The 27,818-nt window shown below is 40.6% G+C and overlaps 1 protein-coding gene across 1 annotated transcript in view; it reads left to right on the plus strand.

Moving 5' to 3' along the window:
* Positions 1-27,818, plus strand: part of LOC118405652 (muscle M-line assembly protein unc-89-like) — a 125,005-nt gene that overhangs the window by 82,854 nt on the left and 14,333 nt on the right. The window contains 19 exon segments of the mRNA XM_035805226.1: positions 569-741; positions 9,141-9,448; positions 10,589-11,525; positions 11,769-12,016; positions 12,456-12,603; positions 16,554-16,649; positions 18,010-18,073; positions 19,627-19,757; positions 20,491-20,598; positions 21,143-21,291; positions 21,881-22,019; positions 22,674-22,961; positions 23,690-23,785; positions 24,283-24,474; positions 24,999-25,171; positions 25,576-25,690; positions 26,306-26,487; positions 26,974-27,079; positions 27,679-27,800. Coding sequence (XP_035661119.1) covers positions 569-741; positions 9,141-9,448; positions 10,589-11,525; positions 11,769-12,016; positions 12,456-12,603; positions 16,554-16,649; positions 18,010-18,073; positions 19,627-19,757; positions 20,491-20,598; positions 21,143-21,291; positions 21,881-22,019; positions 22,674-22,961; positions 23,690-23,785; positions 24,283-24,474; positions 24,999-25,171; positions 25,576-25,690; positions 26,306-26,487; positions 26,974-27,079; positions 27,679-27,800 — 3,775 coding nt within the window.

Below are 27,818 nucleotides of genomic sequence, written 5' to 3' on the forward strand. Positions count from 1 at the left end.
TCAATTTGTGGCCCAACAGCCACAAGAAATACGTAGTCTCAATTTTGTGAATATTACTTTTAATTTTCGGACCCTACAATTTTAATGTATTTAATGTAAGCTGATATAGTACCCCCTAACGATGGTGTGCTGTCAATGCAGATATGGATAACAGCAAACGCAGGTGTATATAAAATACATACTATATAGTGACTCAGGGAAAAGTGTCACTATGTTAGATATCATCTTCAGCCCACATCATTTTTTGTATTCACACACATATGTATTTGCAATAGTGTTAAGGAACAAACGCTAGGTTGCAATTTATTGCATGTTAAGTTTTCACATGATTCAACATGTTTATTCCTGCATCTTTGCGTATGTCAAAGTGCTAGTACATGAAGAAGAACGTGGGGAATAGTTCATTCATTTGTGGATGTAACTTTGGAATGGTCCATTTCTGCACAAGTCTTGAAAGAACATGGAACAGTCAATTTTTGCCTGGGAGGGGTATGGAGTGAAATGTGCTGTATTAGTCTATTTTTCATGCTAATTCAATGAAATATTTTCTTTCTTTTTTTTGCTAAAGGTACAAAGACGGATTGGAGATCCGAGACGGAGGCCGGATTTCTATCCGGAGTGAGCGGCAGTGCTACTATCTCACCATCCGGAACGTCATGCCCTCAGACGCCGGGCTGTACGCATGCGTGGCCGAGAACAGAGTCAACAGGACCACCAATGAGGCTAAGTTGACAGTTGGTGGTACGTGTTTTTTTTTAACTTTTGAAAAAAGGCAAATTGTGCAGATTTGTCTAAAAAATATCAAACTCGGCACATACGAAATGTAAAGTTTCCATATACTACACAAAGCTAAATGCATCGCAATTTTTCTCAGTAGCACTGGCGGTATTTTGACTCAAGTATCTCTTAGGATACCGTCCGTTTTAGTGCCGTTTTAGTTTTAGTTTTTGAATGAGAGGGTCAAGAATTTAAAGATCGATGAATCTTCATATTCATATCCTCGAACAGCTTTTACCTTCCTTTTTTATTGAATCCATCAATTATTACAAATACAATTTATTACATACAATACAGTGGTGCCGGCACGCTCTAAATACAACAACAACAACAATATGGCTGACGTAAGCATAGCCACTGAACATAAGCGTAGCGACTGAAAAAATAATGAACTATTTGCGGAGACGGTATATCAACCTACGTATATTGAATATAAGTTCTTGAATAATACATTGCGACATTGAAATATTCTTTAGATATACGATTTGGAAATGTTGACGAACAGCTTGAAGATTACTTGAAGCTTAAAAACCACAAGCAGCGAACTGCCGTTCTTGTTGTTATAACGCGACAAATGGACAGTCGTTGTATGTATCACCGGTACGTACGTACATGTTTAATACAAAGATACACAAATGTGTAATTTAAGACCGAAGTGACTCACAATCGGCGCCCTGTTCCTGTTAACGCCAGCCGAGCACGAACCGTGAGGAAAAACAAACTTTCCGGTTCGCTCCCGTCTTTCAAACTGGTCATACTTCGACAGAGGCGAGACAAGGGGTGGACGTAACTTGAAAGTTCATCTGTGTTGGTAGAAGTCATTCTGGAACTTGTTGAACTGTAATTTCCAACACAAAAATTGGACTTTCGACTGATCAGCTCTAGTCTTTGTCAAGAAAAGACTCAAGGGTAAACGTGTATGAAAAATATCTCAAAAAGATGCATGATTTTTCTACAAAATCGATAGCAAACATGGCGAATCAAATGCTTTATACACATCTAGTATGCAACCACCTGTAGACGTTTCGATGACCTGTCAGCATGCAAGAACATTCGTTCATACACCCTTTCCACTAGGACGGCGATCTCGCTGACTCTCTCTGCGACCTAAAATTTGACAGATGGTTCAACAAATTGTTTAGAAAAAAGGGACCTTTTCTTACGCTTTGTGTGTGTTTTGTTGTCCTTTCAGTTACGCTTTAACATTTTGTATGATATCTCCAGTATGAAATCGAAGGTTATACACGCACCCCTTAGGTCATAGTGAGAACGTAGCGCTATCGCCATTTAGTAGAAATGGGGCCTTAACAGTGTTACCACCTGTTGAAACTATTCACGGACAATTTACAACTTTAGAAGGGGCTACAGTATAACTACCATCCACTAGCATTCACTGTGTCAGTCCTACAATGTTTCAGAGAAAAATATTTGGGTTAAAACTTTGACCCGACCCTCCTACCAACCTCAACCCTTGCCCTGTGGGGTCTTGTTTTGGAGTAGCAGTAGTTCTAAGGTGTCGGAATGTTGACCAGTTGTCACGGGCCCACTCTACAACACAAGGGCGCGCTGTACCTACACTGTGTGCTCAGGATAGCTCACGTACCAACCTGTCATACATACAGGCAGACAGGACCGGGTCTCTAAACGTATTAAGGAACACGACTCTTGTTTTTAAGTTAGTAGAAACTCGAAGCTTCTGTTTAAGATTTGGACGGGTCTGTCTTGTAGCCATGGATTGTACTTAACACTATGTGCACAAGACTACTCACTTACTAACCAGACGTAAATACAGGAAAACAGGGGCCATTAGACGTATTAAAGAACCCACGACTCTTGTTCTTAACTAGTAGAAATCAGAAGCTTGTGTTAGGCTAGACTGTTTGGTGGAAAGAAGTAGCTATGGACTGTACCTACAATGTGCACTTAGGAGTTAGAACTGCTCACTTACCAACTTGTCATACATACAGGCAAGCACACAGAGGCCTTTAGACGTATTTAGGAACATGACTCTTGTTTAAGATTGGAGGAGTTGACTGAAAAGAGTTATCATACGCGATGTACTGGAAATATGCATTTTTTACGTACTAGTATATTCGAACTGTTAGCTATGTGAACGCTCTATGACTAGTTTAGGGACGGACAAGTTATAGTTGATAAAAAATTTATATAACTTGGTTTATTTCATCGCACCAACATTACAATACAATTACAATCTAAGATATGAGTGGACATCTCGCAGCCGTAGGCTGAATTGCATGTAAGCCACTATGTTAAAACAATTTGCTCCATCAATGAATACATTAAAAAGGTTAAGACAATAGATTCTAATATAAATATACATGTAATACAATATGTACAAAGACCGGCTATTTGAGCACATGTTCGTTCAAGAGATTGGTTAGGTATGGTATTGGGCTTGTTTTGAAGCGCTTAGTGCGCACTGGCATGTAGTCGAGCTTATTTCCATTTCTTGTCTCCCTACCACTAACATCACCTCTTGACTGTGGTAGCCAGTCCCTGTAGAGGTCCGAGGTGAGGACATTCCTGGCGAATTTTACACAAAGCTCGACCCTGCGTTCCTCCAGTGTTTGCAGTTGGAGAACTTCACACGCTAAAGCGTAGGTAGAAAACTTCCTGCCCAGGATTATTCTGGTAGCCCGTCGCTGGATGCGTTCGATCTGATCACGTTGCTTTATTGTCAAGCCCGGATGCCAGAGTGGCGCGGCGTACTCCAGCACAGGGCGGACGTAACATGTATATACCGTTACGAGGTCTTCGGTTGGTAGGTCGAATTGACGCAGTCTGCATAGAATGTGCAGCCTCTGGTTTCCCTTCTTGGATGTTTCTGTGACGTGAGTGTCCCACCTCAAGTCGTCTTGAAATGTAACTCCAAGACACTTGGCTACCTTGACAACTGTTAACTGGTGGCCGTTGATGTTGAGAACTGGAGGTGGTGGTGGGATGCGGGAAAAACAGATTACCATGGCTTTGCATTTGCCCGGATTGAGCTTCATGCTGTTGTCCTCAGTCCAACCTGAAAGATGGTCCAGATCGTCCTGTATGTTGGGTGGTTGGGACAGCAGTCGGGACTCAACAAGGTTGAGATCGTCTACAAATGCCCAAGACGGAGAAGCTACAATGCTGGGTAGTTCGTTAACATGGGCTATGAAGACAATTGGTCCGAGCTTTGTGCCTTGAGCCAAGCCACACGTAAGACGCTTTGTGTGGGACAACGCCCCCCGGTATCTCGTTCTCTGAGTCCGTCCTTCATGGAAGCTGGCGATCCACGGAATTACTTCCGGCCGAACACCGATCTCAAGTAGATGCCTCATTGCCACTGTGTGGTCAACAAGGTCAAACGCCTTGCTGAAGTCAGTTAAAACCCATGTGCTGCAGGTCCCCTGCTTATCCGCAGTTCTGTACAGTTGATTTGCCAGATTAACTAAGCAATGAGTGGTTGAACGTCCCTTCAAACATCCAAACTGGCTAGTTGATATAGACCTGTTTATGTCCTGTAGAACCCAGGAAACGATGAAGTCCTCACAAACCTTCGCGAGGAGTGAGGTCAGGGAAACGGGTCGGAGTTGATCTATACTGGGTGGGCGGGTCTTGGGTAGAGGTACTACGACCGCTTCTTTCCACTGTTGTGGTACTACTCCCTCACGCAGCGAAGTGTTGAATATGTCAGTAAGGGGTGTAGATATTTCGTAGGCAAACTCTCGTATCAACTTGCCCGTTATTCCATCTGGGCCCGGCGATTTTGTCGTCTTAACTCTCAGCAGTTTGTGGTACACCTCCCACGGTTGTACGGTGGGAGGAGGGCGGGAAGGGAGGAATGCCGGGAGTTTGGACAGGTCCAGAGGAGGGAGCGACGTTGTGATGTCTGAAAACCTCGTGTTGATGATGTTCGCGATGTCGACGTTGTTTTCTGGGTCAACACCATCGACTGGTACCATCATGTCCTTTCTTTGAGTGCCTGTCAGAACTTTCAGTTCTTTGAACCAAGCGCGTGGGTTTTCTCTTTTCAACTTCTGAATTCTAGTACTGTAGAACAGTTTTCTTGCTCTCTTAATCGCTGTCTGGATCTTGTTACGGAGTGTTCGCCATACCACCCAGTTCTGTGCCTGAAACGCACGCTGTCGGGACTTGATCGCAGACTTGATCTTCGGGGACATCCACGGCTTGTCTTGTACGTGGGTTCTGATGGTCTTGTACGGAAAGTAGGTTTCTATTGCCTGATTTAAAGCTACATAGAGAGCGGAGGTTTTGCTTTGTGTTCCCTGTGCGCTCAACACCTCTTCCCAATGGTGTGTCGTAATCCACTGGCCGAAGGATCGGATGTTAGAGTCCTTCATTGGTCGTATCCTTTCTCTTTTCCCTGATGCGAAAAACAGAGCTGAAACGTGGCTGGACAACACAACGTCATAGAGATACTTGAGATTATGAACATTTGAGCCTTGTACGTGACACATAAAATGCACCGTAAACCTGGACTATGCTTCCAGAAATCCATTCAAAAGTAGCGGTAGAATGAAATACGTAACTACCACTCAGAAATCAATTCCAGAACACGATGTATAAAACCACAATTTCTGCTGCAGTACCGAAGAAGACCACTAGATGGCCCTATATCGAACTTGACCTTCGCTTTCCTGTCCCCTAAGCATAGTCTTCTCAGTAACCACACTAAAGCAACGCCATCCTGTTCAGTGTACTTAAACTTGACATTCCTCGGTGCACTTCAACTCCCTTAGCCAGAACGCCCCCACCATTCTTCCCTTTAAACCACGCGGAATGTACACACAACCCGACAAGAAAAGGCCCGTCCTCCGTGTTTACTTTAAAAGGAAAGAGGTCGCCTGAAGTTTGGCCGTGAGAGTGGTCGGATTAACATAGCAGATTTACTTTACAGAGATCGTATGTTAGGGAGGGACGTGGTTTCCTAAGCTGAGGGCGCTGAAGACTTATCATTTGACTCCGACCTTGAGCTATAAATACTGTGTAAAAACATGCGATAAAATGTTTGATCCAGACTTAAAATGCTTGTAAATCTGAAGAATGTATATCATCGCAAACGGCAGGGGTCTCCTTTTTAGATAGGTTAGGCCGCAATGATTTGATTGTGCGGATGACATCAGCGCCCGCATAAACTTTCGCCCGTTTCTCAAAATAGATGCGTTTAATACTATTGTGAATCGTGCGAAAGAAGGTACCAAATAAGCAAAGATATGTTGCAAGTTACAAGAAGGTCCAGGAATTTTGATACCGATGAGTCTTCTTAAGTCAAAGAGTATTGTTTTTTACACCAAGGGTTGTGTGTTCGGTCATTTGTTCAACCACCCTACCAAAGTATATTTCATAATGGAGGCAACTCTCTTCGCACGCTCTCATCAAATTTGGGGTTTCCAGAGGATGTCAAACACATAATTAACTCAGTATGACTGTGGAGTGGTTTAAGTGTTGCAGGTCGTTTAGATTAACGTAGCCGACCGCCACCACGTGCCCATGAGCCCCAAGGGCGGTGATACCGTTTGACCAGTTCAGATTCAGATATCTTAATCGCTAAAACGTACAGAAACTTTCACTAAGAGCGGGGAGACCCATTTTCTGTTACGGGGGAAGGAAGGGACTGTGAATATCCGGCCGTTCATCAAAGGAAAGAAGAATGACTTATGGTGAGACTATCTTAGCGGCCTTCTGTGTCTTTTTTAATAGCCTAGATTCCAGACTGTTTCTAGGGCCTACATCTTGCCCCAAGGAAATTTTACGATATATATCATTGGTTTGACATACAGATTAGCATCTTTTAAGCATCTTAAAGAAGCTGTCAAGTAGAGCGTGTCTTGACGTGGTCTGGACTTTGCGTGACCACAAAATCTCTAAACAAATGCTATAATAAAATATTGTCATAACCTAAATACTGTACGAGACAAATACAGACTCTATAGCACGATAAAATGGTCAAATACCCGATCCTAAACACAATCCAGGTGACCACAAGAATGCCGCTAAGCTATAGGCTTAATCTGTTGCCCCCTAATCATCATCCAATAATCCGAGATTAAAGCGTTAATCTTCGTGTTCGATTAGCTTGATCCATTCATCCAGTTGGCATCCCTCTTGTCTTTGCCCAAGATGTTGGTCTGTATATGTTTTCTATGTTATTGTGACCCAGTGACCCGGAATAAGTGATCTGACCTCTCTGATAACAACGCTCGAGCCACACCTGTGAAGTGTTGTAATGTGATCGTGATGAGTTTTATCTAAACCGATAGTGGGTTGTATTTGTTGTTGTAACCCCGTGACCCGTGAAAGATGGTCAAACCACAAAGATAACCCAGGTCTATATAGGTGGGTCGTTAAAACCCACAAGAGTGTCCTTTATTGGGCCTGGTATCGTGAGTATGTGTCCCGTAAAGTCAAAAGGTCATCACCAACTATCGTGATACTATAAGGATATCCTTGTGCTGAAAATAGAATAACGTAAAATTTCTTGTATAACGTTAGTATTATAGAAGATAAGTCATAATACTGTAAATACATATAAGTTCGCAGGGATTTAATTTCGCGGTAGCGGGAAAGGGACGTTTAATTTCGTGGTGGTTTTAAGTTCGCGGTAGCACCATGCAATGTAGTCTCTTACTGCCATGGGAAAATGTTCGCGGTGGTTTTAAATTCGCGGTGAAGTGGCCACCACGAAAACCGCGAACATTAAACCACCGCGAACATTTCTGCATTAACAGTATTCCTTCTCTTAACGCTTTCATTGGCCTTTTAATATGGGTGATAATTAATGCTTCATCGTTTCTGTGTCATATCACTGGAACTAGAACCTGAATGTTTGGCCGCCAAAGTTTCCTCTGACGTACAGGAAAATTCCAGCACGATTTCTGCGCCATCTTGAACGTTTCAAAACTGAAGTTTAACTCTCGAAACAACATGTGGTTCCGAGGAAAGACGTGCAGCGGTTTGAAGAAGAGGATGTTTCGGGTTTTTCTCCAAATGCCAGTTGTTGCCTGGGGCAGAACAGTCCTTTTTACAAATGTAGTGTGCTATCGGTAGTGTCATTGCAAAAGAGCATAGCCAAATCAACATGCCAGTAGGTTTTAACGTTTCAGGGTACGACTTTTTAAATGCCAGTACATTGCCATTGAAGGTGAAATTTAATCTTTATATACAGTATATTCGTGTTTAAGTCTTCAAAGTTAATTTTGCAAACTAATAAATGTAGATGTACGGAAGAAATTCAAAAGGACAACTCTAATGCGCTTGGTTTGAGTTGAAGACATTTACAAAACTGTGGGTGACAATATCCCAAGCCGGTGATTCTGAAATGTTACGTTGCCTATAAGGAACGTTACTGTGTAAACGACACAGCGTGCATTATCACGCAGTTACCGCCCAACCATGTGCCAAAGTACATAATGATCAATCGAGCCGATCGTGAGATACAGCTGCGAACAGCAAACTAGTACTCGAACAATTTCAAAACTTCCCGTTATAGGAGCTGACCCTCCTTTCCTGGAGGTAAAAAGGATATGCTTTTTTCCCTTTCCTTTAAATAACTTCCCGAAGTATCGTTCCTCTTAATTCCACATGACCGCATGTGAATTCTTTATAAGAAAGCGATCTCTCTGATATCCCAACCCCCGTCCTGTGTAGGTGCCAGGTATTTGGTAGCGTGCCATACTACAGTAACAGTAGACTGGGAAAAGTGTTGCCGCCACAAACATGGCACATTCCTGTTCCCTGACCCTAACCCTGCCGACAGTACCTACACCGTGGGATGTTACAGGACACAGTGTCTACGCCAAATTGCGAAAATGATTCGCAAAGTGGCGCAAATTGGCGCAAAGGTCGCAATTTGGCACAAAAGGGTGAAATCCTTTTATCACTTCTAATCTCTTCTTTTGGTGAATTTTCAATCTTTGTACATTTTTTTCTAATTCAGTGGTAACACTGCGATTTCCAAAGTTATCTTTATTCATTCCGTGTGCGGACATTTCGTTTGAAGAAGAATCTAGATACAAGAATCTGAAGATATCTGAGTGCGTTAAACCCTGTATAAAGAAAACAGAAACCAATGAATAACCGGAAAAGGAATTTGTATAATTTATATTTTTTCAAGCTTTTTCAGTTATGGAATGAAATACGTATTATTTATTGGTCATAAGATGTACCTTATTCGTCTGTATGCACGCCTGTTATTTACACTCATATACTAGTATATACGCAGCACAATATATTTTATTGTTGAATTCAACTGTCTTGTAATATTATTTGCTCGTTTTTAGTCCTTAAAACAATTAAATGTATCCAAAGATTGAACATAATCTAACATGATATCCTCTCTCTCTCTCTAGGTGGCAAGTATGCGTACGATGCCCCCACCCGTGCCAAACGCCCCACCGTCGAGGTGTCCGCTCACCCCAGCGAGGGCGGCATCTCTGTTCGTGACGTCACCGAGAAGCCCATCTCCGTTTCCCTGGCAGCGGCCACGCCTAGCGACTTCCCTGACGACCAGTACCTTCTCGTTCCCACGGTGGAAGCCAACGCCGTGGATAGGGGCGGCTTTTTCCGGGTCACGACCCCGGAAATGATTGCTCTAGAAAGGGACGGTTTTGTCAAGGTGACCACACCGGCGATTGAGGTAGATGATGCTTTTCCAACGGTAAGACTCACCCAGGCTCGTCTCAAAAAGCTCGCGCTCGTTGCTGAAACGATATTTCTTTTCTTGAATATTCTCATCATTTGTCACACTGTAACACACAACCAGATATCCGTTCTAACAGTTTGTGTTTTGAGTTGGTGTCGTGTGAGTGACGTTTTCATCACAGATGTTTCTCATCTCAATTCACAGCATTCATCACTGATGCACAGAAGTCATATGTTCGTTTCTATTCGTTAAAAGTGATTTCGTTTCAACACACAGTGCGAACTTTTGAGACAAACCACATCGAAGTTTAGTGAAGGCACAACATAACCATGTAGTTAGGCTAACAGTTTACTACTGTGTTTTGGTAAACATCTAATTTTCTTGTTTATTAAACATTTTTGTCATTATTCGTATAGGTGTTTGCATACAGTACAAGTACATGTAACAGTAAAGCTATTTTACTTTGCCCTGTTTTGCAAGGTAGGTGTGTATTATGTACACTTTTGTGAATCGTACATATTTGTTCAAGCCAACTGTTGTGTATTTAACATAAAATTTGATATTTTCTACCACGTACCTTCAACAATGCCCCCATTTCTGGTCTACATTGAACGCTGCATACTACATGTGGAGTGCATTATAAAGGAGGTCCAGGGTCCAACCGGGCATGCGCAGCGAAATGTATTATGGGTAATATGTAAAAGTGTAGGTCCCGGAAACATTAGCAAAGCACGTCTGAAAATTGTTATGCAAATCGATCGACGAAGTCTGGACATGTATGAAGTATAGGCAAGACTAGAACTTTTAATAAGTAAGGGATTTTACATATAGAACCCACAGTGCATTTCGCCACGCATGTGCTATGAATTATGGACCTCCTTATAACCCCGTTCACACTTCCGAGTACGCATTCGCTGCGACAGGAAATATGGTTAGTATGTCAAAGTTGAAAGCCCCCGAGACATAAACAAAACACGTCTGATCATTGTTATGCAAATATAGACAATGATTGAGACGAGAACTGATTGCAAGTCTGGGGCCTTCACCTTTGACATATTACCCACAACTCTTGTCGTGGCGCGTGCGTACTCGGGAGTCTAACGAGCTTATTCTTGAATACTCATACGTCATGCATGGCGTCATACACCCTCCCAGGTTAAACCTGCCAGCGCCTTCAGGGACCAGGATGTTATGGACGAAGAGGAGAAGAGCAAACTCAGGCAGCTTAAAGACGAGAGGGAGAAAATCAAACACCTTAAAGACAAGAAACAACAGAAGGCCGGTCCAGACCAAGACGATCAAGGCGATAAGGGCAAAAGAAGCTCTTCAGCTGAAAGAAAAGGACAACTCAAAAGGACACCATCTGAGGAAAGAAAGGCCAAGTTTGAAGAAAAACGCAAAGAAGAACAAGCATATCTAACACCTACTTCCGACCAAGAGGACGAAGAGTCAGACCAAGAAAGAGGCCGAAAGAGGGACAAAAAGAAAGCTGATGAAGCTAAGAAAAAGGCCGAAGAAGCCAAGAAGAAAGCAGAGGAAGCTAAGAAAAAAGCAGAACTAGAGGCCAAGAAAAAGGCCGAAGAAGAAGCCAAGAAGAAAGCCGAAGAAGATGCCCGGCGAAAGGCAGAAGAAGAAGCCAAGAAGAAAGCCGAAGAAAAAGCGCGGCGAAAGGCTGAGGAAGAAGCCAAGAAAAAAGCTGAAGAAGAAGCTAGGAAAAAAGCAGAACTAGAGGCCAAGAAACAAGCCGAAGAAGAAGCTCGGCGAAAGGCCGAAGAAGAAGCTAAGAAAAAAGCCGAAGAAGAAGCTAAGGCTAAGAAAAAAGCAGAAGAAGAAGCCAAGAGAAAAGCCAAAGAAGAAGCCAAGAAAAAGGCCGAAGAAGAAGCTAAGAAAAAAGCCGAAGACGACGCTCGGCGAAAAGCAGAGGAAGAGGCCAAGGAAAAAGCTGAAGAAGAGGCCAAGAAAAAAGCAGAAGAAGAGGCCAAAAGAAAAGCCGAAGAAAAAGCACGGCGACTTGCAGATCACAAGGCCAAGAAAAAAGCTGAGGAGGAGCGTCGCCGCAAGGAGGAGGAGGAGGCCGCTGAAATCCCAACAGGTAAGTTAGCCAGGATTCGAGTTCGACTTACAATACAGTGTGCCGTCATAACGTACAGATTTGAATATCAACCGTCATCGTGACTCTTGCCATGTCACGTGATGAAAGTAGTGGGTCATTCTACTTGGGGATGGCTGAAGATACAGCCAACAACTTGCTTTGTTTATTTTTTTTTATAAAAGTTAGTTTCTTTTATCACCGCATACAATCTTTCATGCAAACATTTTTCTCTGTTTTTTTAAGATGAGGTTGACGCTGACCTTGAAGAACCTCTCGATGACCTTGATCTCGAAGAAGAAGAAGAGATGCTCATCAACGGTGACCTCGCCAGCCCGAAGGAACCCGAGGAGATTCCCGTCAAGCCCAAGTTCATGGACAAGTTCAAGGGCACCCTGGTGGTGGAAGAGGGCGGGACCCTGACCTTGACCTTCAAGGTCATGGGAGTTCCGACCCCTAAGATCACCTGGATGCAGGGAGACAAAGTCCTTAAGGTATACCCAGCGTGGTCTAGTGCACTGTTGGTCGGCTTTCAGACTTTAGAAAGTCGCTGTATTTTGGTGTTGTAGGATCTTTGTAAGAATGTATGCATGTCGTCTCTTACACAAGTTTTTATAAGAAGCTTTAACCATCTCTATCTTTTGTCAAGTTTTAAAATGATTTATGTACGGAAGAAGGACCACTTTAGGCAACAAACAGTGAACAGTATAACGCAAAAACTAAAATGTAAAGACTAGCATTGAAACACATCTAAAAAATTTTAACTCCAAATCGACAGAAAAAATGGCGTTGAAACACATATAAAATTTCAAAGTGCAAAACCGACAGAAAATGTTATAGAACACGGGATTGAAACACATCTAAATTTCTTAACTAAAAAAACGGCAGAAAATCTTATAGAACACATAGCATGACACCCTTCCCTTACTTCAGCCCTCACAACGGATAAAAATGACGTCGTCCGATGGTGACGTCACGATAGTGGTGAAGGCGGTAACCATGGAGGAGGCCGGGATTTACACCTGTGTGGCCGAGAACTCCGCAGGAGAGGCCTTCTGCTCGGCAACCATCAAGGTCAAAGGTAAGATCAAGTTCGAAGAGATGGTGACATGTGATTGGTCCGTTCCTAGCCAATAAAGGAGCGTGAACATGATTGTCGCAATGTCTTTTGAACTTTACAATAGAGTCATTTCCAGATGCGACGGCCATCTTGGATTTTTCCGGGTCATGCACCAAAACGAGGCTGGATAGGAGAGTCCTTACTTGAAAGCATGTAGAAAAAAGTGTTGACTTTGCCCCGATTTTTTTTTTTGCAAATCACACTGGTTCCTAGCAACAGCAGGCTACGCCCAGCAACTTCAACAAAATCTTATTGGTCCCTAGCAACCGTGTCTAGATGACCAATCATTACCATCTCCTGTCGTAATGCCTAGCAACATTAGGTCATAGATATCGTTGATAAAATGTTTTTTTTTTTTTGTTGTTTGAAAGAAAAGTGATCGATATCATTTTAAAATAAAGATAGTCAACCTCAACCTAACATCATCCCAAAAAAACATAATTTACAAATAGAACTTTTTTATGCAAGAATAATTAATGTAGTTTTAAGCACGTTAAGAGTTTGGCCAGGTGCTAAAGTGTCTCCGTGAAAGCATTTGAGTTAGACGGTCACTCGGCAGTTCCTTCACCGCTGCTTCCGTACACAGAGTGATGTAAAACAGCTGGGTTGAGAGTCTGACATAACGGGCCGAGTTTTGGCTCCCATGTCGTCAACATCGCACGCCTTTCTGATGACGTCGTCTTCTCTACAGTTACGGAACGTACCATTCTATGTATACACAGAGGGTGGTTTTGGGAGGGGGTTCATCCTTAAAAAAATCTCGTCAGAAATATCTACTTTTCTTCTTCAAATTCTTCCCAGGAATGGTGTAGAATGGATCGCGAAACGGCAATACACGACGTTGTATGACATAAACTCAATTTGTTTGATAAATCAACATCACAGACAAGTAGTTAAAATTGGAATGCTTGTATGATTTACAAATCCGAATTGGATTATTGCTTTGTTATGTTCAATCCTATGTTAGTAGTTATTTTTTGTACTTTGAGTTATTATTATTGTTATATATATATAATTTCCCTTGGAAATCAGTTACTACGTAAACTGAAGGGACTACCCTAAAGATCAATAAATAAATTTTTAAAAATGGTACAGCCTACCTGAATGATGCTAACAGGTCAACACAAGGCATACACTCTGTACTGTGGCAAGGACAAGCTGTTATAAATACCAACACGCTACCCTTCTGGTTTTACTTTGGCAGATGCCCATTCCAACGGTAAAATGTACAAGAATGTGTTTTCTAAACCATCTCTAATTGGCTAATTAAGCGCTAGCGGAGAGAGACAGCTACAACGTCTCGGTGCCTCCAGCCAAAATCCTTGCACGTATTTGGTCATAAATTTGTCACAGTGTCTGAACAACTGTTTTAACGAACTGGGCAATTTAGACTGGAGAAATATAGCTTGCTTTCTTACGTAAGCGCCTTCTCTTTTAAGTTAGGACAAGGAGTATTTCTGCACAAGCTGTTAGCTGTCACAGACACTCATGTGACGAGTGGGCTGTCAATGACATCCTACCCAAGTGATGACAGACGGCGTTTAGATCTTCTTTAGTTCGGATGTCAACAGTGCAGGACCGCAGCAGTTTTAAAAATGGGCTATTTTCTTTTGCCTTTCGTAAATTTCAGAACTGCCATAATGCAAGGTGAGAATTGTAATACAGAACAAACATTGAGTATGAGATTGATTTGAACATTACTAGAATAGAAAAGAAAAGAAAGGAGCACCACAGTGACTATCATTTAAATCCTATCATTTCCGGAGATGAATGAATATCCGCACACAAACACAAATGCATGTAGATAAGATAAAGAAGTTGATGATTGATTTGTTTCTTTTCCTTATTATTTGGATTAAAGCAAAATATCAGAACTTTTTTTTTGTGTAAGTTACACCACCAACTGGAAGCGATAATGCCAGTGGCCCTTCACTACAAAAAGCCCCAAGAATCATACTGGCACGAAGGCTTTAGAAGAGTTCCCCTTCCTACAGGAAATCGCCGATAGGAAATGCGAAGATGGCAGTTATCCAAACTGGCATTATAGTACTGTGTTTGTGCCAAATACGGTGTCAACAGGTATTACCGATCGAATCTAGGGGGCATTAGCACAATCCCTAAGACAAAATAAGTCTAGAGAATCGCGACATACTAGTAGTCTCTAGACAACTTGGTTCTTTGGTTGCCGTTTTTTTTAAATGTGTATGTGCAGTAACAAGTTTAAAACTACCTTTTAGCTTTAATGGAAAGAGATTTTAGCCAAAATGCTTCAGTTAATTTATAGAGCGAACATCTAAGGGTGCGGTCATATAGGTCGTGCGATCGTTTCGGGCATTTTGGAGGACAGCCATGTACGTGTCTTGCCAAGTTTATCTGTCTCAAAATGCTGCTTTGGACCCTTCTCGGTGGTTGGTTGTGTCACGGCCTATTTGAAAATTCTATGGCATCAAAATCGTACGACGATCGCACGACCTATGTTACCGCCCGAAACTACACCCACCTACACTCAGTCACACACTCGCACGATCCTTGACCCACATTCCCCCGTCGGCAAAAACTGTTTCTGACACCGAAAACTTTGGCCTGACAAGATTAATTGTCTCAGCGATTTGTCTTTCTTCAAGTTCACATCACCTGTGGAATCTCAGACCGACAAGGAACATCTGCTTCTTCTTACGTCATGAACCTGACATTGAAGTTGACATTGCATTCCAGCCAGCGAACTTGACACTAAAGTTAGTCGACCTTTCGCAGCCCTGGACGTTTTTTCTCAGGAATTCCATGTGAGACGGAAACCAATGGCAGCCAAATTTACCATCTATGGTGTGGACTTGAGTCTGACACTAGAGTTCGGCCAAGAAACGCACATTCTTTCGTTTGATGGGTCACAACTGCTTTGGTAGGATATGTATTTGAATAAAGTGAGAAAATTGGAAACAGACGATAAATGAAATGGTTCTCAACATGTAGCTGTTCAAAAGTTTTAAGTGAGAATTAAAGTACGGAAAATAGTGTTTTTGAAAAATTGCAAGTCTGACACTAGAGTTGGGCCAAACACATTCTTTTATCTGATGGGTCACAACAGTTTTGATATGATGTATTTTCAAATACAGCGAGAAAACTAAAAACAGACAATATATGAAATGGTTAACGTTCTCAACATTTAGCTGTCACTAAGTAAGAATCAAAGTACAGAGAGATAGTGTCTTTAAAAGATCGGTAAGAATTAAAAGTGTGCTAGACATACTGATTGGTTGAGTTGTATCAATTTGCTAAAATCACTGAAAATGTCGTTCACGTAAGGTTAGCTGTAACACCCCGCAATTCCGACAGAAGGCGTTTTTGTCCGGTAGCACCTGCGTGTTTGCGACATAAACGTAGTGGGTTCGTCTGTATTCAATTCTTGAATCTGATTGTTAGTTCTCTTCTACAATGTCGAAATCTTAATATACAAGAAAACTCTTCTTGAGATAAGTTGGAGTAGCTTTAAGTTACTATTCATTTGGTGAAAGAAAATCCGTCCGTATGTAATTATAAGGTAATTGGTCAATTATTGATAAGCTTTGTAAGCCAGTTGACCGTCACATTGTGGTCTACATCACTTCCGATTTTTGCTAATTATACAACAGATTTTGAACAGAAAAATTGAAACAACTGAATGTTCCAAGTAGAACCTAACGTTAGACTGACCCCCCTCTCGTACTGTGACCTCTATAATAGTCTATTCCAATGCGTCCGTATGTTACCACTAAATACACGAAAGCAAGATATTTTTCGGGCCGCTTGCCTCCAAGATTTCAACTATTCTCAACACACCAGTGTACAATGTATGTTGAAAGAACAAGTACAACGCAGAACTTAAGTGAAAAGTGTTTATTACCATTTCTTAAGCTTCATTTCTCTCTCCCCAGCCAAACCCAAGATGGAAAGCCCTAAGATCATCCTGAGGAAGACCCGAGTTACCGCAGGGGAAGGGGACACTGTTCGTCTGGAAGCTATCGTTAAAGGTAGGCAAGGAGGTAGTTTTCTTTCCAATGTTTTGTTTTATTGGAAGGTCCTTTTCAATGGGAAAAACACTTGTCTACTCTTAAAGTTCTCTTCCATCCATCAAATGCCAACACCAGCATGAATCATGAAGCAAGAAGTGTTTCTCTTATACCTTTAAACCTTTAGAATATCCGAGAAAGAGGAAATGATTTTTTACATTTCTTGTGCCTTTATAATAGCAAAGAAACAAATTAATCATAGCACACATGACTTTATTAATCATACTGAAACTGGACCATTCTAGATGATTCCAGAATGATTGCCTTTACCTGGTAAATTGGTCTGGTGACTCAAACCTAACTTGCCACAGAGAAATTACACGTACTATATATAGAGAGTTTACAACTAGTACGCTGGTACTGAAAGTGACCAGAAAACATGATAACGGTTGACTCCTTGCCTTTAGCCTTATTCACATTCATAGGAATTGCCAAGAGAACTCTTCAGAGTTGACAATAGAAGGATCAATTCAAACTGGAAGCTCAACATGAAACTTTAAAAGTCCCTGTACATAATACAATGAATTTCTTTAGCTTTACAATAGTGAACCAATAGTATAGACTCCTATAATTATTTTTGTACTCAGTATAATGATTTGAAACTGGATCATTCTAGATTGATCTAGAATGTTTGCCATAAACACAGTCTAGTGACTCAAACCTGACCCTTGGTGCCAGCTATTTGTAGACCAGTGGCTTCACACCACAGTGCTATGCCACATTAGGACAGATAGAGCCCCTATACAAATGTTAGCCTTCAAAAATAGACTCTTAGACACCAAACTTAAAAACACATCTTGGCTATCCAAGTCTTTTAAGGAGTGCAATAGGACACGGAGTAAGACGTTGCTTACAGCACCGGAAGGAAGCTTTAAATGTTTCGTATCGTAATTTGATAGCAGCACTATCTATGCTATAGACTGCTATATTTGTGATTACAAAAATTTCTTTGACTGTGCTAGTACCTGATTTAATCCATTGTGAGAACTGTTCAATGGTAACCAATTTGTGCAAGCTAACCATTATAACACATTACTACAGATTCAACAATATTAAATTATGAACTATATGTAGCATTAGTAGACACTCTTAAAAAGTTCTTAATGCTTAGTAGAATACTACTGTCAGCTGCAGTAACAGTTCTCTACTGTTTGAAACTTGGTTGTTCTTTTTTATTAGGAACGAGTGTAACAGTATCCTTTAGTAATTAGCACTTGGTTGAGGGTGGCCCCAGCAGTGAGCTAGTGTTTGCTGGTGGTAAACACCGTTGGTGATCACGTGTGGTGAAGCTAACAGTTTTGCATGGTGTTTCTTTCTGTAGGAGAAGAAGTCAAGGTGCAGTGGACTCAGGACGGGACTCTCCTTAGGGACAGTCAGGAAACAAGGTAAGGGTCATAATTGTTACTGTACTTTTAGGCAGGAAACTAGGCAAGGGTCATAACTGTTACTGTAACAGTACTGTCAGGCAGGAAACAAAGTAAGGGTCATAACGGTTACAGTACAGAAACAAAGTATTGGGTGCGGTTGTGGGTAGACCTAATACTTAAACATTTATTGAAGAATTTATTGTCTCTTCTTGAACCACAGGTCAGAGAGTGCTGTCAAAGGATAACTACAAATTTCTGTGTTTCGTAGCTACTCGAATCTGACAGTGATGTATTATGATGATGGTTAAATACTAAATAGAGAATTCAAATGGGGATATCATAAAGACTTATATTGATAGCAATCAGCATTTACTATCTAAGGCAGCAGTAGAATATACGAGGGTGAGTCAGAAAGTAATGCAAGTGGTTTCATAACAGACTAGTTTTTTAATCAATTGAGTTGAAATTTGGCACAAAAGTAGAGGCATATGTCCTCTTGAGATTGAATGTTTTAAATTTGGTCTTTATCATTTTATGAGCAACTGAGTTGATTTCAAGATGAACACACCCTTGGTAGATTATCAGACTATGAATTCCTCTAAATCTGACCCACTGAAAATCACTGTAGGAGGTTAAAATTACACATATATGATATCAAATGTCTCTATTATGATGCATGTCGATTTTCATTTCTGAACTCTCAATGGTTCATCATTTACAGCTGCTAGGATTGAGTAAGTTGTGATATAGAGCTGTTGGATTGATACACGAATTCGTGAGTTGTTGGTTAAAAGACTACTTTTCCATTACCAAAAGAAACGAAACTTTACACAGTTATTAACTGTTTAAAGGCCAAAAAGTGTGCTAAGTTTTATTCCTCTTTGTTAATGGGGAAAGAAGGCTATAGAAACTTTTAATCATAACACCACAAATCTCATGACCCAGAAGACCGCGTATACCTCACTCTACTCCAGCAACGAAAAAAGAAAAACTGATCGGATTTCAGAGTTGAAAATAAGCACGTGGCTTATAGAGAAATGCAGCTTATTACACGTGCAGGCTCAGTCTCCTACAATAGCAAAAATTGGTTTAGGGAAATCCTTAATTGTACGTTAATTGGACCTCACTTTTCTTCTGACGGGATTCCTAGGGTATGGTCATCTTGAAAGCTGGTCAGTCACTCATAAAATAATGAACAACACATTTAGATACTTTAATCTCAAGAGGACATATGCCTCTACCTTTGTGCCAAATTTGAACTCATTCGATCAAAAAACGAGTCTGTTATGAAACCACTTGCATTACTTTCTGACTCATCCTCGTATATGACTCATAGTCAATAGAGGAGTTACAGGGTAGGTTTTCTGTTGTTAACTTTGGATTCTTATATAGCAGGGTAATATTGCAATTAATTTGTGGATTCTGTTATAAACTTAAAATCATTTTGGTTCTTCTTGTAAGCTAACTATTATAATAGTGCCATCCACATGAAAAATGCTTTACTTTGATAATGTTACACGATTATATACTATTAGAAGATTTGTACGTAAAATTTTAATTATTTTCTGTAGGTATGAGAGGAAAGGAGAGACCTTTGCTTTAGTCATTCCATTGGTGGAAAAGGAGGATTCTGGGAAGTACACAGTCGAGGCTTCCAACGAGGGAGGGAAGGACGAGGCTACAGTTCTACTGGTAGTCAAAGGTGAGTAGTCACAACACACTTTACCTACTGCAATAATGCCTGAAAGGTCTCATTGATGAGTTTTTTCTTCCCATGGACTTCTATGTTATAACACATGCTTTATGTGGTCGCGTTCATTATGATTAGCTACATGAAACGTTAGCAGATATTTCATTTTATTTTGAGCACATTTACTCTAACATCAACTATCATAACCACCAGGTGCCATAATACCGCCACCTCAAAAAACATTAGTATAGAGGTATTCCCAAGATTGTCTTGCACCAAATGTTGAATATCCTAAAAGTAAGATACAATTCAGATATTTACGTGTTGAAGACAATCTTGAGAAGGCGTCTATAACAATGTTTTTTGAGGTGGTGGTGTAATGGCACCTGGTGGAATTATGAGAATGTATTTTATATAATGGGAAGAAAATTCTTGTTTAAGGCAATTATAAACTACATTTAGTCAATCCCTCAAAAGGCACGTTTTTTGCTGTTAGTGTACAACTGTATGACTCAGAACCCAGGACTGTGTGCCTTCGACCTAGCGAGTGGCTACCAATTTTGAACTTAGCATCATACGTACCAGGGGTATGAAGACCTACATGTAAATTACTAACCTCATTAGGATACAGGAGGAGCATTGGTTATCGCATGTTTGTTCTTGTCATAGAATTTTCAGGCTGAAATAAGTTATGTTTCAAAATCCTCTTATGAATCAGTGCTATATGATCTTATGTTTTTTCCAGACATGTCTATCCCAGCCCGTATCCTAAAGAAGCCAGAGTCCACCTCTGTGCTGGAGGGGGAGCCTGCAGCTTTCTCATGTGAGGTAGAGGGCTCTCCTCCACCAACAGGTATTACCAGTAGTGTTATTACTTTAATACAATACAATAAATCTTTTGGCATTGAAATATCTTACAATAGCAGCCAAAATTATCTTGGAAAAAGCAGTACTGTATTGTAATTGTCTAAGATATCTATTCTATTATTATATTATGATTTTATAAGGTATCTATTCCTTATCACAGTCTAAGGTCTTAGATATTGATTATTATCTCCTAATGATTCTGTTACAAATTTAAAGTGAAATTGGCTAGCCTATATGGAAATTGTATCGTTCTGTAAATTGGTTTTCAAGGAAATTACTAGTGTTGATACTTCATGTGGACATTCCTAATATAGTGCAACAGAAAACAATTTAAGAATCTGAGTGAGGTTTGCTTTACAGTAACTGTTGCATTTCGAGCTCTGATATCCACTTTCTTAGTTATTGAGTATCATTGAATGCTCACTACAGTAATTAAGCACATTGCATGTAAGCTCTGTTAGAATTTCTATGTTACATCTAGTTTTGAATTAAGCTTTCCAACTCAAATATTTCTACATCCATCTGTCCAGTTTCCTGGGCTAAGGATGGCCGACTCCTCCACGATGACGGCCGTGTGAGCCTGCGGACAGAAGGGAAGACTCACACACTGGAGATCACCAAGACTCTCATCAGTCACAGCACAGACTACGTCTGTATGGCCTCCAACAAGCATGGAGAGGTAATGTACAGTAACGAAGAAAACAAAGAAAAAAAAACGTGTCGCATGCCGTTGTCGCATGACATGTCGCATTTTTCTCATGTTAACTGGCCTAAAACACCAGGTTTGTACTGAAAAGCACATTCAAGTTGCATATTGGCACAGATGTATTTAATCCACTCACAATTGTACTGGGAGGGACTCCTAACTCTTTTGATAGGTGTGGTCAGTTCTTTTACATGCTCAAACCCTAAAACACAGAATCTCCATTTAAAGTCCTACCAGAAGGATGACCCTAACTAAAGTTAGGTTAGTACTAATCATCTTTCTTGATTGTCAGCTCCTTGATTGTACAGTAGTTAGGAAACTGGCATTAAGATCCTTTCTCAAAGGCACAACTTCCAGCAGTGCATGCTAGGGGATTCAAAGCTAGGATCTTTGGGTCATGGGCCAAACACCCTACCACTTTGCAACGTGATGTGCTTCAACTAAAATGACATCAATCAAAATCCTCTCTAGCTGGAACTCTTATTGTTTTGGGGACAATTTTCTTCTTTGCTTTCACACCTCTTTAGCTTAAACATCATGCTGTTCTTTCCTTTCCTTTCAGGATAAGTGTGACTTCTCCTTGACTGTTGAAGAACTTCCAGTTCCTCCTGTCTTTAAGAAGACACCCAAGGATGAGACTGTGGAGGAAGGAAAGTGGGTCAAGTTTGTGTGTGAGGTGGATGGAGCCCCTGCTCCTGAAGGTAAGAACATGAAAATCATATAGTTATGTCATAAAAACTAACCAAGATTTTTTGTACGGGATCTGAAAAGTACTCAAGACTGATACATCTGTAAGGTTCTGTCAATGATCTGATTATCATGTCATCTTGCTTTCATTTTGCTTTCATTTGACTGTGTTTAATTTTGTTTCATCATTATGTTTTACTGGCACCATTCATCGTTTTCATCTTTGCATTGTTGTCATCTTTTCTATCACTCTGTTGCAGTATTGTACCATGTCTTCATTTCTTTTCTCCTGCAGCTTTCTTGCTCTCTCACTGTCTCTTCTCTACCTACTTACTCTTCTATTTTGTTATCAAAAAACTCCCTACTCTTCATAATATCATATTCGTCATATCAATATTATATCATAATGTCTTAGTCTTTGTTTCCATCTTGCCATTGTCCTCCTCTCCTGACATTCTGAACTTTTTTCCTTCATCTTTCCTGTCATTGTTAATTCTATAGTATCGCTATCACTCCAACCTTTCTTTTACCATGTCTTTGACACCATTTTCTAATCCTAAAAAAGTTCATGTCCATTTTCATACTTGTCTCCATCTCTTTATGTTCATTTATATCCTTGTCTCCATCTCTCTATGTTCATCTTCATCCTTGTGCCCATCCCATTCCAGCCCAATGGTACAGAGGAGACCATCTCATCACCACCACTGGTCTCTGTCGTGTCCGTTCCTCCTCCTTCACTCCTTTACTCGAGATCTATTCCGTACGCGTCGAGGACGCCGGCAACTACAAATGTATCGTTAAGAACGACGGCGGAGAGATTTCCTGCCATTTCAAACTGGGCGTGACCGCCAAGCCGACGTCTCCGCGAATCACGAGGAAGCCAACATCCGCAACGGTTAAGGAAGAACAGAAAGCGACATTTACCTGTAGAGTGACAGGGTATCCCCGTCCTGAAGGTAATCACTGGTTTCCATGGAAACTGTTGCCATGACAAGTCTGCAACTTGTGTTTCCTTACATCAAACAAGTAACAGTTGCTCTTGAAATTCTTACAACAGATCTCAGACTATTCTGGTTATGAGACTGACAGTCTCAAGAAATTATATCAGACACAAGAAATTGTGACTTTCTAAGTTGCATTTTAGGAATATTTTGTTGGCAATTGAGTTTGCAGACTTGAGAAATGGCGCAGGATACAGACAACAAGGAAACCAGAGAGTACTTTCATCAATATTTTACCCAGAGCTAACAAACTTTATTTCTTTTCAAGTCTTGTTCTAGTTAAACCATAACACTGGAAGAAATGTTCTGCATTGCCAAAATACTGAATGGAGAAAGTGCAAAATTACAACATGTAGATAATATAATTGTTTTTAATACTTGATTTTTTTCCTTTTATAGACTAAACCACCACCTTGTATTCATGACTGATATTGAATGCAGCTATGGGTGGGAACTTTGTTGATGTTATAAAATTTAGTATCTATTAAGGTATTCCCTTTTTAGTTCTAGGATCCGCTAATTGAAATTACCATGAATTCAATACTCTTAACAGCTGTATACTTTAGATCATTAACATTGTTTGTCTTCCTCTACATGTAATCCAGGGTGGAGAACAGTAACCATAACAGTTGAGGAAGTTTTATCATATTTTTGTTGAAGATTGTTACTGTTTTCTTGTTTAGTCACCTGGTCCAAGGACGGCCGTACCATCCAAGAAGACGAGCGTCACCTCATCGCAATTGACGGGCAAACTTACACTCTGGAGATCCTGTCAGCAGGTATTTGTATTTCATTGGACAAAGATACACTGTATATCATAATTCATTTACATGATTATATTCAACACTATAATGCACTGAAGACTATGTTTGCTTCAACATGTAACATTTTGATACCGATTTTTTTTACAATCTATAGAAACTACATGTGCAACTGGCACACAATAGCCTATGATAAAAGCTGTCATCTAGTATTTTTAAACACTGATACACACATGTACCTGATCAAATAATTGTGTTATAAGTAAAGTGAGAAACATGATGCCTAACCCTGGTTTCTATTGTGTTAAAAAGGTCTTGCTCTCAACTTTTGCCAGAAATATTAACCATGTAACATGTTACATGTACATTGTAGTAATCTGACAAAACGCTGTGTCACTGACAAAAGACACTGTATGGCCGGTGTTTGAAACGTTTGACTGTTTCCAAAACCATATCCAATTGCTTGAGTGACTACTTTTTGGCATATAGTAAATCTATACAAAATTTTTCCGCAGTGTTCTCTGATGAGGGAAACTGGGCATGTGTGGCGCGTAACAAGCGTGGCCAGGACAAGTGCATCTTCACCCTGACTGTCCAGGAGAAACCCTTCCCTCCAGAGTTTGTCATCAAACCCAAGTCCACCACTGTAGAGGAGGGACAGGAAGCGGTGTTCGATGTACAGGTCGATGGAGAACCTCAGCCTAAAGGTAGGAACGAGTGAGTGAATGACAAATGAATAGGGTCACCATTCCCACCAGAGTTTATCATCAAATCTATACCAAATCTGCCACTGCGACAGTAGACAGTGTCCACAGGGCAGTGTCTAATGTACAGGTCTGAAGGTAGAATGGATGGATGGGTGAATGCATTACAGTTTATTTGTCGAATGATTGAAGTTTTTTATTCTTTACGTATTCAGTATTTGACATTCATCCAACATTGAAATAGTCCACAAAGTAAATATCTTAGTTTCCAATCATTTTAGATGAGTGGATTCAATGAGGAAGATGACATTTTGATCAATATATTATACAGTATTAGATCTTTTTATACAATTAAAATGTCAGTTAGAACTCAGCATGTTGTGTTAGAATTTTATACAATTTGGCTAAGAAAACTATCCTTTTGCTTCATGTATTTGTAGTATGATGACTAGACTAGACTGCTCACTAGACATGTATGCCATGCTGAAATCATAACTAAAGTTTAACAAACCATATTTTCTTCCCAGTGATCTGGCTGAAGGATGATGAGGAGGTAGTCCACACCAGGAAGCACCAGATCATCGATGACGGAGACAGACACTCCCTGGTCATCCCTTCGGCCGCGGTCAGCGACGCAGGAAAGTACGTCTGCAAGGTCATCAACTCTGAGGGAGAGGTGTCATGCGACTTCAACTTCAATGTAAGATTTTACCTTCTTCAGGCTTTATAGAATGACTTGATATATGTCAGACAAGTAACCAACAACCAATCAGCACCGAAGATCAGTAAGGTAACATCAGCACAAAGGATCAGTAAACTAACAGCCAATCAGCACCAGGATCAGTAAACTAACATCCAATCAGCACCCAGATCAGTAAACTAACAGCCAATCAGCATCAGTAACTGGTCAAGTAAAAGCCAATCAGCACCAAGGATCAGTAAACTAACAGCCAATGAAAAAAAAAACTCCAGGGTAACCAAGAATCAGCACCAAGGACAGGATAGCAGGAATCTATACTACAGAATTTGTGCAATAAATGTCAAAGCAATACTGTAATGTTATCATCACAGCTTGTTCTTACCTGTGTGTTTACCTGTCTACAGGTGAACAAGAAGCCATGCCCACCTGAGTTCCTGACCAAGCCTCGGTCTGGCATCATTGATGAGGGAACCAATCACAGCTTTGAGTGTGAGCTGGGAGGAGAGCCCCTACCTGTTGGTATGTGAATTGCACAAGAGCCTTTGGTTTTAGAACTATGCAATGTGTCATACAAATTGCCTTTGTCTATCTTACCATTGTTTCTGCCTGTTCCTACATTGTACAACATGTATACCCTATTCACTATGCCTGCCTACTTGTGTCTGTATTTCTGTCTGTCTCTGTCTCTCTCTGTGTTTCCGTTATATGTGTCTATCTGTCAGTATGCAAAGAGCACAAGACCTTTTGTCTCTTTGTGTATGTTTTGCAAGAAAGTATGTCTTCTTAGCCCAAGATTTAGAGTGGTGCAATGTGTCATAGATATTGCTTTTGTATCTTAGCATTGTAACTGACCCTTCCTATCTGTATGTTCTCTATTGACTATGTCTGTCTGTCTTTCTGTCTGTCTGTCTCTGTCTGTCTCTCTCTCTCTCTCTCTGTGTTTCAGTGATATGTTTGTGTGTGGGAGAGATAGAGAGAGAGAGGGAGAGAGAATTGACTAGAATAGAATTCAATCTTGTATGCACACAACTTTAACTTACCTCTTATCTATTCTACATCACACATTTATGAAATAATAACAAAACACATGCTGCATATGAGGACTTTCATCAATTGAATATCCGTTTTCCTTAGTCACTTGGCACAAGGAGGGGAAACAGCTGTCCCAGGATGAGCGTATCCGGATCAGAACGGAGGACAACAAGGCCTTCCTGAGTCTGCTCCCTACAGAGATGGCCGACAGCGGCAAGTGGAGTGTCATCGCCAAGAACGTTCGCGGGCAGAAGAAATACGAGTTCACCCTGTCCATCCGTGAGGTGAGGTTTTTCTCTATTTCCTTGGTAGGTCTGAATCTTCCATAATGGTTGTGGTTCCTTTCTTGTGATTGACACCACCTTGGACAGTCTTCTTGCTGTTTCTATTGCAATATTTTTGAGGTATATGGGGAGGTATTGTGCTATTCAGCCTCAATGTGTTTTAAGTGTTGGAACAAGAAAACAGGTAAAAGAAAACTTTTCAAAACAGAGACAGGGACAAAGACAAAATCACAAAGACAGAGAGGCCACAAAAAAGCAATATTTTTGATGTTACAATTTTTCAGTGCTAATTCTAAATCTGCTTATATGGCCTCAGATTATATCAATAGTGGTACTTCATTCCATTCAATCAATGAGAGAGAGACATACAGAAAGAGAGAGAGAGAGAGAGACTCATAATCTAATTTTCTAATGCAAAAAGGTTTAGCTTCTTGCCTTCTACACTGTTCAAGGTGTGTTGATAGCCTTTTTGTGTACACCTTACAGGTGCCAGTTCCCCCAGAGTTTGTTAAGACCCCAGAGTCCATCACTATAGATGAGGGGGAGGCAGCAGAGTTTGTGTGTGAGATCACAGGGAAACCTGCTCCAATGGGTATGTAGAAAAACTAGATACTACACATTGTAACACTAGTTCACCTTTATCCGCGGGATAACCTATATCAGTTGTTTTCTTAAAAGTATGTATATCAAGTTGGTGCACAGTGTTAATTTCAAACAGAAATATTTTGAAAGATGCTATTTGCTGTTCGCAATCACTGCCCATCAATTTGATATCCCTAAATTTGCTGCTTTTGAAAACAATGGATATAGGTTACCCCACGGACAAAGGTGAACTATCATTACACTATTCATGACTCATGTATGCGGTTTGAGCATACAAGACTATGTCACAGCAGTTTATTTCATTGAATTGACTCTATGAAATCTTACGATAAACATTTAGTAAGAGAAGAAATGAAAACTTGAATCTGGCTATACAGGCTTTTCATTGAAATCATGATAATCAAAATAAATTTGATTCCCAGGCAGATTGTTCATTAAGCAATTAGTATCTTCATGTGCTGTACAGATGTATGACTTTATCCAACATGGTGCAGATGACATGAAATAAAAATCCTGTATACTGAAGACACAGACATCAGACTCTTTTACATTGATATTCTAGTTCAGCGTTATTGTTGTTTTCCCCAGTGAACTGGTACATAAACAACACCCAGGTAAAACAGGACGCCCGGCACACTGTCTCCTCTGAAGGCACAATCTACTCACTGGACATCAAACCTGCACTCATCACAGACAAGGGCAACTACAAGGTAAGGAAGAAGATACAG

Source organism: Branchiostoma floridae, chromosome 18, assembly GCF_000003815.2.
Source record: "Branchiostoma floridae strain S238N-H82 chromosome 18, Bfl_VNyyK, whole genome shotgun sequence".
NCBI lineage: Eukaryota > Metazoa > Chordata > Leptocardii > Amphioxiformes > Branchiostomatidae > Branchiostoma > Branchiostoma floridae.